Raw genomic sequence first — 15,769 nt, forward strand, 5'->3', positions numbered from 1 at the left:
CAACCGGCCGGGACACCGGGAGCACCGGAGTCCCGAAACACTCCCGAGACACCGGCGGTACCGGGGATACCGGCGGTCCCGGGCCATGATCTGCGGCAGGAGGGCGCGTCCCGCCGCCGAGCAGCTCCGAGCCCCGTCCGACGGTGCCGGTGGCTGCCGCCGGCCCGGGAGAGCCCTGAAGAAAATGGGTGAGTCCGGGGGGAACCGGGCAGGAACCGCGGCGGGGATGGGGCAGGGGGGTCCGGGAGGGTCCCCGAGGTTGTTGGGGACCCCTGTGACAGGAACAGGTCCCCATGGCTGGGATGGGTCCCCAGGGACGGAAGGGTCCCCCAAGCAGGGAGGGGTCCCCAAAATATCTGTGCACGGCCCCAGCCTTTGGGGGACAGCAGGGTCGGGGTTTGGCCACATCACAGGGGACAGGAGCGCCCCTGCTCAGGGCATTTGCTGTCCCCAAGGCTCGGGTGCCACTCCCCAACACCGTGCCTCAGTTTCCCCTGGCACAGGGGGCACAGGGGGCCCGGCAGGGTGGGAGCAGCAGGAAGGGGCAGGGCTGGCCCTGTGCCCCCAGCCTTGGACATGGGGCTGTGTGTCTGGAGCTGCTGCAGCTCCGTGTGTCCGTGTGTCCGTGTGTCTGTGTGTCCTTGCACCCATCTGTCCCTGTACCTCTATATCCACACATCCACATGTCCATCTGTCCCTGCACCTCTATATCCACACATCCATGTGTCCATCTGTCCTTCTTCCTCTATATCCACACATCCATGTGTCCGTCTGTCCCTGCACCTCTATATCCACACATCCATGTGTCCGTCTGTCCCTGCACCTCTATATCCATGCGTGTCTGTCTGTCCCTGCCTCCCGGCACCCGTGTGTCCATGCCTCTCCTGGGCAGTGTCTGGGAGCACCCACCCCCATGTCCATGCATGTCCATGTGTCTGTCTGTGCCTCCCAATGCTCGTGCACCCACGTTCCCACATGTCTGTGTGTCCTGCAGCAGTGCATCCATGTGGATCCATGCATTCCTGCATCCTGTCAGTGCATCCCTTTGTCCACTGTGACTGAACACCTGTGTCCATGCACCTGTGCATGCACCCACCCTCCTGAATGTCCGTGTATCTGTCTGTCCTTCCATCAGCAGATCCCCATGGATCCACACATCCCTGCGTCTCTGTATCCATCACCCACGTGTCCTTGTGTCTGTGCACCCACAAACCTGTGCCCATGGATCTGATATTCCTGTGCCCATCCCTGTGCCCATGGACCTGTATCCATGTGTCCATCCCAGTGCCCATGGATCTGACATTCCATGTGCCCATGGATCTGATATTTCCTGTGCCCATGGACCTGTATCCATGTGTCCATCCCTGTGCCCATGGATCTCACATTCCTCGTGCCCACAGACCTGTATCTATGTGTCCCTACATCCCTGTGCCCATGGATATGACATTCCCTGTGCCCACAGACCTGACATTCCATGTGCCCACAGATCTGACATTCTTGTGCCCATCCTGGTGCCCACAGATCCGACATTGCCTGTGCCCATGGACCTGACATTCCTCGTGCCCACAGATCTGACATTGCCTGTGCTCATCCCTGTGCCCATGGATCTGACATTCCTGTGCCCATCCCTATGCCCATGGAGCTGTATCCGTGTAACAATCTCTGTGCCCATGGATCTGACATTCCATGTGCCCATCCCTATGCCCATGGAGCTGTATCCACATGTCCATCCCTATATCCATGTGCCCATCCCTATATCCATGTCCATCCCTGTATCCACGTGCCCATCCCTATGCCCATGTGCCCCCAGATCCCTGCAGCCCCATGTTTGTGTCCCCATGTCCCCATACCCTCTGTCCTGCACCTCGGGCAGGATGTGACCGTGCAGGGGGTGCTGGCAGCTGTGGCCGTGTCCCCGAGGCCACGGTGGCTCACGGTGTCCCCAGAGCCCCCAGACCACCCTTTGCCAGCCCAGGAGTGGAATCTCCATCCAGAGCAGGACGTGGCCACTGGAGATCATGGGAATGGCTGCCAAAACAATAAAGGGAGGAAATAACCATGCTGAGAACAGATGGAAAAATCCTGGCTGAGTGAGGCGTGGGCCTGCCAGTCCCCCGAGGCCACCCTGTCATTGTTCCCAGCCTGAGCTCTGCTGCTGGCGCTGTCCTGGCACTCTCCATGCAGGATCTGGGCAGCTTTGCTGGGATTTGGCAGCTGGGCTGTGTCCCTGCTGTGCCCTGAACAGCCACACTGGGCTCCACGGGGGCCCAGGGCAGTGACATGTCCTGTCTGTTCTCTCCTGCCTGTCCTGTCCCATCCCATATTCTCATTCCCATTCCCATTCCCATTCCCATTCCCATTCCCATTCCAACCTGTTTGTTCCACCACATCCCATCTGCTCTGTCCCATCCCATCTGCCTCATCTTGTCCCTGCCCACCCTGTCCCATCCTGTCCAGTCCTACTTGTCCCATCTTGTCCCATCTTGTCCCATCTGCATTGTCACATTGTGTCATTCACGTCCCACCCCATCAGCCTCTCCTGTCCATCTCACCCTGTCCTGTGCCATTCCATGGATCCCATCCCATCCCACACCATCCCATCCCACACCATCCCATCCCATCCCATCCCATCCCATCCCATCCCATCCCATCCCATCCCATCCCATCCCATCCCATCCCATCCCATCCCATCCCATCCCATCCCATCCCATGGATCCCATCCCATCCCATCCCATCCCATCCCATCCCATCCCATCCCATCCCATCCCATCCCTCCTCTCCCATTTGTCCCATGCCATCCCACAGGATACAGATGTGCACCCAGATGTGCACCAATCCCCCCCAGCCTGTGCCCCCAGAGCCCCCAGAGCCCCCAGTGCCCCCCGTGCCCGCGGTATCCCAGGGCTGTCCCCGCAGGGCTGACGGAGGATGAGGATGTGCAGCGGATGCTCCAGGGGTCGCTGCTGTGGAAGGTGAAGGCCCGGGGGGGCTCCAGGGCGCGGCTGTTCCGCCTGCAGGAGGACGGGGTCACCGTGTGCTTCGAGGGACGGTTCCGGCGCGCCCGCGCCCCCCGGAGCTGTGAGTGCTGCCACTGTCACTGCCACTGTCACTGTCCCCAGAGGTGTGAGTGCTGCCACTGTCACTGCCACTGTCACTGTCCCCAGAGGTGTGAGTGCTGCCACTGTCACTGTCACTGCCACTGTCCCGTCCCCAGAGGTGTGAGTGCTGCCACTGTCACTGTCACTGTCACTGTCCCCAGAGGTGTGAGTGCTGCCACTGTCACTGTCCCCAGAGGTGTGAGTGCTGCCACTGTCACTGTCACTGCCACTGTCACTGTCCCCAGAGGTGTGAGTGCTGCCACTGTCACTGTCACTGCCACTGTCCCGTCCCCAGAGGTGTGAGTGCTGCCACTGTCACTGCCACTGTCACTGTCCCCAGAGGTGTGAGTGCTGCCACTGTCACTGTCACTGTCACTGTCCCACACCGGAGCTGTGAGTCCTGCCATTGTCCCACGGGGCTTGGGGACACCAGACATAGCCAGAGCTGCCACCAGCTGCAGGGAACAGGAGCTGGGCACTGCCCCAGACCCATCCCTACACCCCACCTAGGACCTGACCCTTATCCAGACCCCACCTGGGACCCCGATCCCAATCCAGGACCTCGTCCACAGCCTTGGGTCTGGATTCCCACACAGAATCCAGATATTGACATGTCCATGTGAGACCCAGACCCCAACCCAGGACCCCCACCTGGAATCCAGACCCTACCCCAGGACCCAGATCCATTCCCAGCACCCAGAACCCCCCTGGATCCTGAGCACAGCCCAGTTCCCAGACCCCCACCCAACACCTGGATCCCCACTCAGAACCCAGACCCCTCCCTGAGTTCCAGGACCCAGATCCCAGCCCAGACCCAAATCCCGCAGTGAGAACCAGGGGATTCCCACTCCTGGGACATGGAACTCCACAATCCAGACCCCACCTGTGCCCCAGATTCCTGCCTGGGTCCCCACCTGTGACCTGGACCCAGACATCCCCCCTCACTCAGACCCCAGCTGAGGACCCAGACCCCAACCCTGCACCCCAATCCTGGGCTCCAGACCCTCACCTGAGCTGAATCCAACCCAGAATGGGGACCCCCACCCAATACCGGCCCTCCAGCACCCTTCACCCAGCGGCTCCCAGAGCCTTCCAACCCTTCCCAGTGCCTCCCAGTACATGGAGCTGGGAGAGCCCCCACCCTTCCCCATCCCCCCGAGGTCCCGTCCCCATCCCGGCCAGACTTTGTCCCCCTCCCCGGTGTCACCCATCCGGGACGGGTGCCCGGGGCACGGCGGCTCCGTCCCCTCCCTGGCAGTGTCCCCGTGCCCATCCCCGCGGGGACAGCGGCTCCTGGCGCGCCTGGGATTAGCGGGATAAGCCCGGCAGCGGCACCGAGCGGGGCCCGGCCTCATGCCAGGGGTGTCTGTCTGTCCCGGGGAGTGTCGGTCTGTCCCGGGGGGTGTGTGTCTGTCCCGGGGGTGTCTGTCTGTCCCGGGGGGTGTGTGTCTGTCCCGGGGGTGTCTGTCTGTCCCGGGGAGTGTCTGTCTGTCCCGGGGGGTGTGTGTCTGTCTCGGGGGGTGTGTGTCTGTCCTGGGGAGGTGTGTGTCTGTCCCGGGCGTGTCTGTCTGTCCCGGGGAGTGTCTGTCTGTCCCGGGGGTGTCTGTCTGTCCCGGGGGTGTCTGTCTGTCCCGGGGGGTGTGTGTCTGTCCCGGGGGTGTCTGTCTGTCTCGGGGGTGTGTGTCTGTCCCGGGGGTGTCTGTCTGTCCCGGGGGTGTGTGTCTGTCTCGGGGGTGTCTGTCCGTCAGCAGCCAGGGTGTCTGTCCGTCCCGGGGGATGTCTGTCCGTCCCGGGGGTGTCTGTCTGTCCTGGGGAGGTGTCTGTCCTTCCCAGGGGTGTCTGTCCATCAGCAGCCAGGGTGTCTGCCCATCCCAAGGGGTGTCTGTCCGTCCCGGGGGGTGTCTGTCTGTCAGCAGCTGGGGTGTTTGTCCTTCCTGGGAGGTGTCTGTCCGTCCCAGGGGCTGTCTGTCTGTCCTGCGGGGTGTCTGTCAATCCCGGGGGGCATCTGTCTGTCCCGGGGGGTGTCTGTCCGTCAGCACCCAGGGTGTCTGTCTGTCCCGGGGGGTGTCTGTCTTTCCTGGGGGGTGTCTGTCCACCCCGTGGGGTGTCTGTCCGTCAGCACCCGGGGTGTCTGTCCGTCCCGGGGGGTGTCTGTCCATCAGCAGAACGGGGTGTCCCGCAGGATGCTGGCAGGTGTCTGACCCGCCCGCTGTCCCCCCCGTCCCCGCAGTCTCGGTGGCGCTGATCGAGGCCGTGCGCGAGGGTCGCCGCTCCGAGGGGCTGCGCAAGCACGGCGCCGCCTTCCCCGAGCGCCACTGCTTCAGCCTGGCCTTCAAGGGCCGCCGCAAGAACCTGGACCTGGCAGCCCGAGGGGAGGAGGACGCCCGGCACTGGGTGCAGGGGCTGGGCAAGCTGATGGGGAGGCTGCAGGCCATGAGCCAGATGGAGAAGCTCGACCAGTATCCTTGGAGGAGGGGTTGGGGACAGGGTGGGTATGTGGGATATAATGCCAATATTGCCAGATGGAAAGTGCCTGGGCTCGTCTGGCCCTTGCTGCTTGACCAAGGGCGGCAGCCGTGGTGGTTTCACCTCAGAGACACCTTTGGCTGGCTGGATGCTGCAGCAAAAGTGAGGGTGCCACCTCAGGGGTCTCTTCCCTGACTGATCCATCCCCAGGATGGAGCTGCCCCACATTGGGCGCCAATATATTGGAATTAAATGACAATATAGCTGGATGGGACATGCCTGGGCTCGTCTGGCCCTTGCTCCTTGACCAAGGGCAGCAGGTGTGGTGGTTTCACCTCAGAGACACCTTTGGTTAAGCTGGATGCTGCCGCTGGCACTTGGAACAAGTCCAGTCATGCAGGAGCTCAGGTTTACCTCTGGTGGAAAGGCTTTAGGCGAGGTGAAGGAAAAGGACACGGGTCCTGCTGGAGGGTTTCGATCCAGAGTTTTTTTCCCTGCCCTCAGGCCTCTGAATGCTGCAACAGCTCCAACAGAACAAGAACTGTGTGGTTGCTGTGACTTTTAAACCCAGGGAGAGGGGGAGGGAAAGGGTAGGGAGCCACCAACCAGGTAAGGAGGGGGAAGTGTCAGGGGACAAATGACACCTGGATGGCTCAATGTCCCCCAGCATTGAGAGGCATCTTTTGAACTCTGCCAATCACACGATGCCCTTGCTGGCATACCGAGATTGGCTGACAGCTCTCAGCAGGTAGCAAGGGAGGGGAAAGGAGAGGGTGTTGGCACACCTGGGGGAGGAACTGGGATAGCTGAAACAGGCTATTCCATCACACTGCAACAGGTGGGGATGGCTGTGGGTGACTCTGAGAGGTTTCCTTAGCCCGGTGCAGTTGGATCCATGGGGTCCTGCAGCGAGCAGACAGGAACAAGGACAACAAGATGTCCTTCCGGGAGGTGAAGAGCATGCTGAGGATGCTCAACATCGACATGGACGATGTCTACGCCTCCAAGCTCTTCAAGGTACCTGAGCTGCACCACCCAGTGGCTCCTTCTCTGCATTTCCCAGCACAGAGAGCTGACAAACTCCTGACACCAAAGCCACCAAGGGCTGGGTCCCACCAAGAGCACGTGGTGGAGAGGGGTGAGGTTGGCTGAGCTGTCCCAGCCACTGCTCTGTGTGTCCCCAAGGTGGGACATTTCTCCTCCATGGAGAGCTGCTCCTCAGGGCATCTCCCACACATGGACATGTGGATGTGTGGATATAGAGCTACAGAGACAGATGGACACGTGGATGTGTGGATATAGAGGAACAAGGACAGATGGACACGTGGATGTGTGGATATAGAGGAACAAGGACAGATGGACACGTGGATGTGTGGATATAGAGGAACAAGGACAGATGGACTCATGGATGTGTGGACATAGAGGAACAAGGACAGATGGACTCATGGATGTGTGGACATAGAGGAACAAGGACAGATGGACATGTGGATGTGTGGATATAGAGGAACAAGGACAGATGGACACATGGATGTGTGGATATAGAGGTGCAGGGACAGATGGACATGTGGATGTGTGGACATGGGGACAGGGCACGTCCCTTGGGGATGGTGAGGATGGGCAGGTGGTGGACTTCCACATCTCATGGGTGGTATGATGCCAGTTCTGCTATGAATGTGTAGATATAGAGGCACAAGGACAGAAACTGAGGCACGGGGCTCTGCTCTGCTCCATCCCAGAGTGGGGGCTCAGGGGGCTCTGGCAGGGGGATCAGAGGGCACAGGACTCACCCCACTCACCCTGCCCGCTCCAGGGACAGGCAGAACAAGGCAAGGGGTGGCTGTACCCCGTCCCCACAGGCAGGGGACAGTCCCTGAGGCTGGGCTGTGCCACCAGGAGTGCGACCACTCGGGCAACGAGCGGCTGGAGGGCCGGGAGCTGGAGGAGTTCTGCCGGCGGCTGCTGCGGCGCCCCGAGCTCGAGGAGCTCTTTGGGCGCTACTCGGGAGAGGACCGGGTGCTGTCGGCCGAGGAGCTGCAGGATTTCCTGAGGGACCAGGGCGAGGAGAGCAGCCTGCGCCAGGCCCGCGCCATCATCCGCACCCACGAGCTCAACGACAAGGGTGAGGTGTGGGATCGTGGGGTGGGCGCTCATGGATGTAGGGATGGGGCTCTGATTTGGGGTATCACCACCCCAAATGGGTATGGGGTCCTGCAAGGTTTCTACACTGTCCTGGTACCCATTCCCAGTGTCAACCATCCAACACATGGCCTGGCTGGCACCTGGTGGATGTGACACCATGGGGACAGGGCACGTCCCTTGGGGATGGTGAGGATGGGCAGGTGGTGGACTTCTGTGTCTTAGGGGTGGTGTGATGCCAGCTCTGGCATGAATGTGACACTGCTGAGGGACTTTTGTCCTCCTCAGGTGCCACCATGGCAGGTGCAGGGTGAGCACAGCTCTAGGGGACATCATGGTGGGGATGAAGGAGCTCCATGTAGTACCCTTAAGGCAGATGTGGCACTGATGGAGGACATCAGATGGGAGATGGGACACAAAGGGGACCTCCCCTGAGTGCTACAGTGCCAGGTCGGGGTGACACAGCACTGGGAGGACAGAGGGCATCAGGGTGAGGACAGGGAACCTCCACAGCTCATGGGTGTCACCATGCCACATCCAGAGTGAATGTGGCACCAGCAGTTTGGGTGACATCAGGATGGAGATGAGACACACTTACACATCTCCTGGGTGCCACAGTGCCAGGTCAGGGACGAACATGGCACCTCCAAGTGACACCTGCCACTGTGTCCCACAGCCAAGCAGCAGGACCTGATGATGCTGGATGGTTTCATGATGTACCTGCTGTCAGCTGCTGGGGACATCCTCAACCAGGAGCACACCAAGGTGCACCAGGACATGAGCCAGCCCCTGAGCCACTACTTCATCTCCTCGTCCCACAACACCTACCTGACCCGCAACCAGGTCGGCGGCAGCAGCAGCACCGAGGCCTATGTCAGGTGTGTGTGTCCTGGGGCCAGACGGACAGATGGACACATGGGTGTGTGGATATAGAGGTACAGGGACAGATGGACGTGTGGGTGTGTGGATAGAGAGGAATAAGGACAGATGGACACATGGGTGTGTGGATATAGAGGAACAAGGACAGATGGACACGTGGGTGTGTGGATATAGAGGAACAAGGACTGATGGACAGATGGACATATGGATGTGTGGATAGAGAGGAACAAGGACAGATGGACACGTGGGTGTGTGGGTATAGAGGAACAAGGACTGATGGACAGATGGACATATGGATGTGTGGATAGAGAGGAACAAGGACAGATGGACACGTGGGTGTGTGGGTATAGAGGAACAAGGACAGAGGGATAGACGGACACGTGGGTATGTGGATATAGAGGTGCAGGGACAGAGGGACACGTGGATGTGTAGGTATAGGGGTACAGGGACAGATAGACATATGGATGTGTGGATATCAAGGTAAAGGACAGATGGACAGAGGGACACATGGATATAGAGGTGCAGGGACAGATGGACACGTGGATGTGTGGATATAGAAGTTCAGGGACAGATGGGTGGGAGGACACACGGACACAGGGACACACAGCCACAGGGACACACGGACACAGGGACACAGGACACACAGCAGCTCCCGTGGCCCCAGGGCACAGGGCTGACCGGTGCCGGTGTGTGCAGGGCGCTGCGGGCCGGGTGCCGCTGTGTGGAGCTGGACTGCTGGGAGGGCCCGGACGGGGAACCTGTGGTGTACCACGGGCACACCCTCACCTCCAAAATCCTCTTCCGAGACGTCATCGAGAGCATCCGCGACTCCGCCTTCGAGGTGACACTGGGCAGGAGCCCTGGGGGTGCCTGGTGCCCGGTGCAGAGTGTGGAGTGTGGAGTGTGGGGTGTGGGGTGCCCGGTGCAGAGTGTGGAGTGTGGAGTGTACAGTGCCCGGGGCTCAGTGCTGAGTATGGAGTGTGGGGTGCCTGGTGCCCGGTGCTGAGTGTGGGGTGCCCGGTGCTGAGTGTGGAGTGCCCAGTGCCTGGTGCCCAGTGCTGAGTATGGAGCGTGGAGTGTGGGGTGCCCGGTGCCCAGCGCTGAGCGTGGGTGCCTGGTGCCCAGTGCCCGGTGCCCGGTGCTGAGTGTGGAGTGCCCAGTGCCTGGTGCCCAGTGCTGAGTATGGAGTGTACGGTGCCCGGTGCTTGGTGCTGAGTGTGGAGTGTGAAGTGCCCAGTGCCCAGTGCTGACTGTGGGGTGCCCGATGTTGAGTGTGGAGTGTGGGGTGCCTGGTGCTCAGTGCCCGCTACCCAGTGCTAAGTGTGGAGTGTAGGGTGCCCAGTGCCCGTTGCTGAGTGTGGAGTGTGGGGTGCCTGGTGCTTGGTGCCCAGTGCTGAGTGTGGTGTGCCCAGTGACCGGTGCCCAGTGCTGAGTGTGGAGTGTGGGGTGTGAGGTGTCCAGTGCCTGGTGCTGAGTGTGGGGTGTAGGGGTGCCCGGTGCCTGGTACCTGGTGCCCGGTGCTGAGGGCTGCCCTCCCCACGCCCAGAAATCGCCCTACCCCGTCATCCTGTCCCTGGAGAACCACTGCGGGCTGGAGCAGCAGGCCACCATGGCCCGGCACATGAAGGCCATCCTTGGGGACAGGCTGCTGACACAGCCCCTGCAGGGACAGGACCCCCACGAGCTCCCCTCACCAGAGGTAAGGCCACCCGTGTGCCACCACCACGGCGTCCCCGTGTCCCCTTCGAGCCCTGAGCTCGCACCTGCCCTCTGCAGCAGCTGAAGGAGAAGATCCTGGTGAAGGGCAAGAAGCTGCCAGAGCTGTGGCAGGAGCCACGGGGTGTCACCTCCCTTCTGGACCCCGAGGAGGAGGAAGAGGAAGAGGAGGAAGAAGAGGAGGAGAAAGTGCAAGAGAGAAGCCCCCGGCGGGTGAGAGACTTCCCCAGGGATGTGGTTTTGGGGGACCATGGAATCCTGGTGGTCCTGATGGATCAGAGCATGCTGGTGGTTTTGGGGGACCATGGAATCCTGGTGGTCCTGATGGATCAGAGCATGCTGGTGGTTTTGGGGGACCATGGAATCCTGGTGGTCCTGGATCAGAGCATCCTGGTGGTTTTGGGGGATCACAGGATCTTGGTGGTCCTGATGGATCAGAGCATGCTGGTGGTTTTGGGGGACCATGGAATCCTGGTGGTCCTGGTGGATCAGAGCACCCTGGTGGTGCCAGGGCATCCTGGGGCTGTCCCAGGTGGGCACTGCCAGCTCTGCCATGCCCTCTGCAGCCCTGCTCTCTCCTCTTTCAGTCGCTGCAGTCACTGCAGGAGATCAAACCTCTGCAGGTGGGTGATGCTGGAGCTGGGGGGGCTGACGGGGTGGGTGCTGTGGGGGTGATGAGTGACTGTCAGAGGGGACAGAGCTTGGGGACTCCTCAGCTGTGCCTCCCTCTTCCTGTTTCTGGGGTTTCCAACACTTTGATTTCTCTGTCACCTCAAGTTCTCCATCATGTTGGGCCTTCATCACATCCAGGGTGACCTCTTGGGGTTGGCATCACTTTGGGGTCTCTGTCACCTCAAGTATCCCATCCTCTTGGGGTGCCCATCACCTCAGGGTCTCCAGCACTCTGGGGTCTCCTTCATCTTGGGGTCTGGAACATCTTGGGCTGTCCATTCCCTTGGGTTGTCCAGGTTCTCAACCTCCTTGGGTTCCCCATCAGCCCTGGGTCCATCACTCCATTGCCTGGGGTTCTGCACCCCTTTGGGGTCTCTGCCACCTCAAAAATTTATCCTTTTGGGGTGCTCATCACCTCAGGGTCTCCAGCACTTTGGAGTCTCCCTCATCTTGGGGTCTGTAACATCTTGGGCTGTCCATCCCCTTGGGTTCTCCATGACTTCAGGTTCTCAACCTCCTTGGGTTCCCCCAAGCCCCTGGTTCATCACTCCATTGCCTGGGGTTCTGCACCACCTTGGGGTCTCTGTCACCTCAAGTGTTCCATCCTCTTGGGGTCTCCAGCACTTTGGGATCTCCCTCATCTTTGCATGTGTAACATCTCGGGCTGTCCATCCCCTTGGGTTCTCCAGGTTCTCAACCTGCTTGGGTTCCCCATCAGCCCCAGGTCCATCACTCCTGGGGTTCTGCACCACTTTGGGTTCTCCACAGCCCTGGGGGTCTCAGCACTCAGCACTAGCAGGGCAGGGGGTCTCAGATGGCACCAAGGCCAGCTTGTCCCTGTGGCTCCCGCAGGCCAAGGACGCATCGCAGGTGTCCCCAGAGCTGTCGGCGCTGGTCGTGTACTGCCAGGCTGTGCCCTTCCCCGGGCTGGCCCAGGCCCTGCGCCACCCCCAGCCCTGCCACGTGTCCTCCTTCAGCGAGAGGAAGGCTCGGAAGCTCATCAAGGAAGCAGGTGAGGGCCACCAGATGGGGACAGGGTGGGGACAGGGTGGGTGCCCATTCCTGAGTCACTCGGATGCAGGATGGGCTGGGAATGATGGGCTCGGTCTCTAGGGTGGCTCCATGAGGGGTCAGGGCCATGCTGGTCTCACCCAGGGTACCCTGGATGGGTGGGACTGGGGTCTGCTGGCAGGGCCTGAGGCCAGGGATGGGGTCACACAAACAGGATAAAAGTCTGGGATCAGGATTTGGGATGTGGCATCTGGGTCCAGGATCTGGGGATGGGAATAAGGTCTGGGTCAGAGTCCAGGACTGAAGTCTGGGGTCAGGGTCAGAATCTGAGGTCAGGGCCTGAGATTAAGATCTGAGTCAGGTTTTGGGTGTTCAGGGTCTGGGGGCCAGGGTCAGTGTCTGGAGTCAAGGATTAGGATCTGGGTCAGGGCTTGGGGCTGGGAATAAGGTCTGGGTCAGAGCCCAGGGACTGAAGTGTGGGGTCAAGGGCTTGGGGTCAGGGTCAGGGTCAGAATCTGAGGTTAGGCAGGGCCTGAGATTAAGATCTGAGTCAGTGCTCAGGGTCTGGGGTTTAGGGTCAGTCCAGGGTCTGGAGTTAAGGGTTAGGATCAGTGTCAGGGCATAGGCTTGAGGGTCTTGGTTTGGAGCCTGAGGTCCAAGGATCAGGGTCAGGGTCTGGGTTCCATGGTCAAGGTCCAGGGTCAGGGGTCTAAAGTCCAAGTGTGGGGTCAAGATCACGATCAGGGGTCAGAGGTTTGGGGTCAGGGGTCCAAGGTCAAGGTCCAGGTTTGGGGTCTGGTTTCAGGGTCATATGTCAGGCTGTCCCACCCATCTGGGCAGGCTCTGTGTCCTTGGGCCCCTCAGCCTCTGTAGGGACCCCCAGCAGCCCCCCTGAGCCGTGTCCCCCTCCCCAGGCCCAGCCCTGGTCCGGTACAACGCCCGCCAGCTCAGCCGCGTGTACCCGCTGGGGCTCAAGATGAACTCTGCCAACTACAACCCCCAGGAGATGTGGAACGCTGGCTGCCAGCTGGGTGAGACCCCAGTCCCCCTGACCTGGCACCCATCCCTGGAGGTGTCACCCACCCCTGACAGCCCATCCTGCTGTCCCCACAGTGGCCCTGAACTTCCAGACGCCGGGCTATGAGATGGACCTGAACGCCGGGCGCTTCCTGCCCAACGGGCGCTGTGGCTACGTCCTGAAACCGCCCTGCCTGCACTGCCCCCCCAGAGAGGGCTCCCGGCGCCTGGCCCTGCACATCAGGGTGAGGACACGCCACCAGCCTGTCCCCAGGGCCAGCTGAGTGCCACCCACATCCCTGCGGGGTCACATCCGTGACATTCCAATGGCTATGTGGGTGCCACCCGCGTCTTTTCGCAGGTGACACAAACCCTGTCCCCATATTCAGCTGGTATCAGCTATGTCCCTTCTCTGAGATGGCATCAGCCACCTGCCTCCTCCTCATCCCATCCTGACTGTGCCACCCATGACACTTCTGGGTGACACCAACCCTGTCCCCAAATCCCGCTGGTATCAGCCATGTCCCTTCTCTGAGATGGCATCAGCCACCTCCTTCCTCCCCACCATGTCCCCAATCCCAGCCAAGTGCCACCCACATCTCTTCTCCTGAGGACCTAGCCACATGTCACTCATGTTCCTTCTCCTGTGTGGTACCAACAATGTCCCTCCTCTTCACCCCATCCTCACTCCTGGCTGGGGGACATCCCCTTCTGGGGACACCACCTTGTCCCCAGTCATGTGTCACCTTCTCCTGGATGGCACCACCCATCTCCCTCCTCCTCACCCCATCCCCACTCCTGACTGTGCCCCCCATGACACTTCAGGGGGACACCAACCCTGTCCCCAAATCCAGCTGGTATCAGCTATGTCCCTTCTCTGAGATGGCATCAGCCACCATGTCCCCAATCCCAGCCAAGTGCCACCCACATTCCTTCTCCTGAGGACCCAGCCACATGTCACTCATGTCCCTTCTCCTGTGTGGGACCAACAATGTCCCTCCCCTTCACCTGATCCCCACTCCTGGCTGAGTGCCATCCCTTTCTGGGGGACACCACCTTGTCCCTTCTCCTGGATGGCACCAGCCACCTCCCTCCTCCTCATCCCATCCTGACCGTGCCACCCATGACACGTCTGGGTGACACCACCCTGTCCCCAAACCCAGCTGCCGTCAGCCACTGGGTGGCATCAGCCACCTCCCTCCTTTCACCGCGTCCCCAGCCCCAGCCAGGTGCCACCCAGGTCCCTTCTGGGGACACCCACATGTCCCCTGTGCCCAGGTGATCACAGCCCAGCAGCTGCCCAAGCTCAACAGGGACAAGGGCAGCTCCATCGTGGATCCATTCGTGCGTGTGGAGATCCACGGGGTCCCGGCCGACTGCGCCAAGCAGCAAACCCACCACAAGCTCAACAACGGTGAGTGGGGTCACCTGGGCACCCTGGGGACACCCCTGGGCACCGTGGGGACATCCAGTCACAACCCCATTACTGCCCAAATCCCAGCAATGCCCAAGGACAAGCCAGGGTTCCTCAGGGCACCCTGATCCCTGCAGACACCCCATGGAACCTGATCTCCAGGGGTGCTCCAGGACACCCAGGGTTCCTCAGGGACACCCCAGGGCACCCTGATCCATGGAACCTGATCTCCAGGGGTGCTCCAGGACACCCAGGGTTCCTCAGGGACACCTCAGGGCACCCTGATCCAGGGACACCTTGATGCCAGGGGCACCCTAATCCCCGTGAGGGACATGGGCACCCACAGCCCAGCACTCACTGCCAGTTGAAGCAGTGCCCAGCACATCCCAGTCCCCTCCCCAGCACAGCCAGATTTCCACCAGTGGCAGGGTCCATCATGTCCCAGTTCTCCCAGTGCTGCTCCCTCATGGTCCCCAGTACACCCAGCCCAAGCCCAGTGTGATCCCCATGCCCCCAGCACACCCCAGTACAGCCCCAGTATAACCCCCATTCTCCCAGTATGGTCCAGCCCAGCCCCAGTATAACCTCCACTGCCCCAGTACACTCCATCACGGCTCCAGTATGACCCCAATACCCCCAGTATGACCCCCTTTTTCCCAGTACACTCCACCCCAGCCCCAGTATGACCCCCATTCCCCCAGTACTGCCCCAGTATGACCCCAATACCCCCAGTACAGCCCCAGTATGACCCCTATTCCCCCAGTACAGCCCCAGTATGACCCCCATTCCCCCAGTACAGCCCCAGTATGACCCCCATTCCCCCAGTACAGCCCCAGTATGACCCCCATTCCCCCAGTACACTGCACCACAGCCCCAGTATGACCCCCTTTTTCCCAGTACACTCCACCCAGCCCCAGTATGACCCCCATTCCCCCAGTACAGCCCCAGTATGACCCCCATTCCCCCAGTACACTGCACCACAGCCCCAGTACGACGCCCTTTTCCCCAGTACACCCCACTGTAGTCCCAGCATCACCCCCATCCCCACACCCCCCAGTGCAGCACGGCAGCGCAGCGGGGCAGGGGCAGTGCCCGGGCTCCTGCCGGTCCCCGCCAGTCCCCGGTGGCCCCACCCAGCCCCCGCCGGTGCCTCAGGTTTCAACCCGCGCTGGGAGGAGACGCTGCGGTTCCAGCTGCGGGTGCCCGAGCTGGCCCTGGTGCGCTTCGTGGTGGAGGATTACGACAGCACCTCCTGCAACGACTTCGTGGGGCAGTTCACGCTGCCCCTGCCCAGCATGCGCCAAGGTGGGGGCAAGTGCCACCCTGGGGGGACACGGGGACAGCCCCTGGCACGGGCTGA

The 15,769-nt window shown here is 61.1% G+C and overlaps 1 protein-coding gene across 1 annotated transcript in view; it reads left to right on the top strand.

The window, feature by feature from the left end:
* Positions 1–15,769, top strand: part of PLCD3 (phospholipase C delta 3) — a 17,503-nt gene continuing 1,734 nt past the window's right edge. Inside the window, exons 1-15 of the mRNA XM_058820484.1 lie at positions 1–188; positions 2,917–3,078; positions 5,329–5,557; positions 6,452–6,581; positions 7,458–7,683; positions 8,377–8,578; positions 9,276–9,420; positions 10,126–10,278; positions 10,356–10,508; positions 10,883–10,918; positions 11,820–11,979; positions 12,893–13,009; positions 13,092–13,191; positions 14,186–14,409; positions 15,565–15,714. Of these exons, the coding sequence (XP_058676467.1) occupies positions 86–188; positions 2,917–3,078; positions 5,329–5,557; positions 6,452–6,581; positions 7,458–7,683; positions 8,377–8,578; positions 9,276–9,420; positions 10,126–10,278; positions 10,356–10,508; positions 10,883–10,918; positions 11,820–11,979; positions 12,893–13,009; positions 13,092–13,191; positions 14,186–14,409; positions 15,565–15,714 (2,290 nt within the window). The 5' untranslated portion in view covers positions 1–85. The remainder of the gene's footprint in view (positions 189–2,916; positions 3,079–5,328; positions 5,558–6,451; positions 6,582–7,457; positions 7,684–8,376; positions 8,579–9,275; positions 9,421–10,125; positions 10,279–10,355; positions 10,509–10,882; positions 10,919–11,819; positions 11,980–12,892; positions 13,010–13,091; positions 13,192–14,185; positions 14,410–15,564; positions 15,715–15,769) is intronic.

This window comes from Ammospiza caudacuta, chromosome 27, assembly GCF_027887145.1.
Source record: "Ammospiza caudacuta isolate bAmmCau1 chromosome 27, bAmmCau1.pri, whole genome shotgun sequence".
In the NCBI taxonomy this organism is placed as follows: domain Eukaryota; kingdom Metazoa; phylum Chordata; class Aves; order Passeriformes; family Passerellidae; genus Ammospiza; species Ammospiza caudacuta.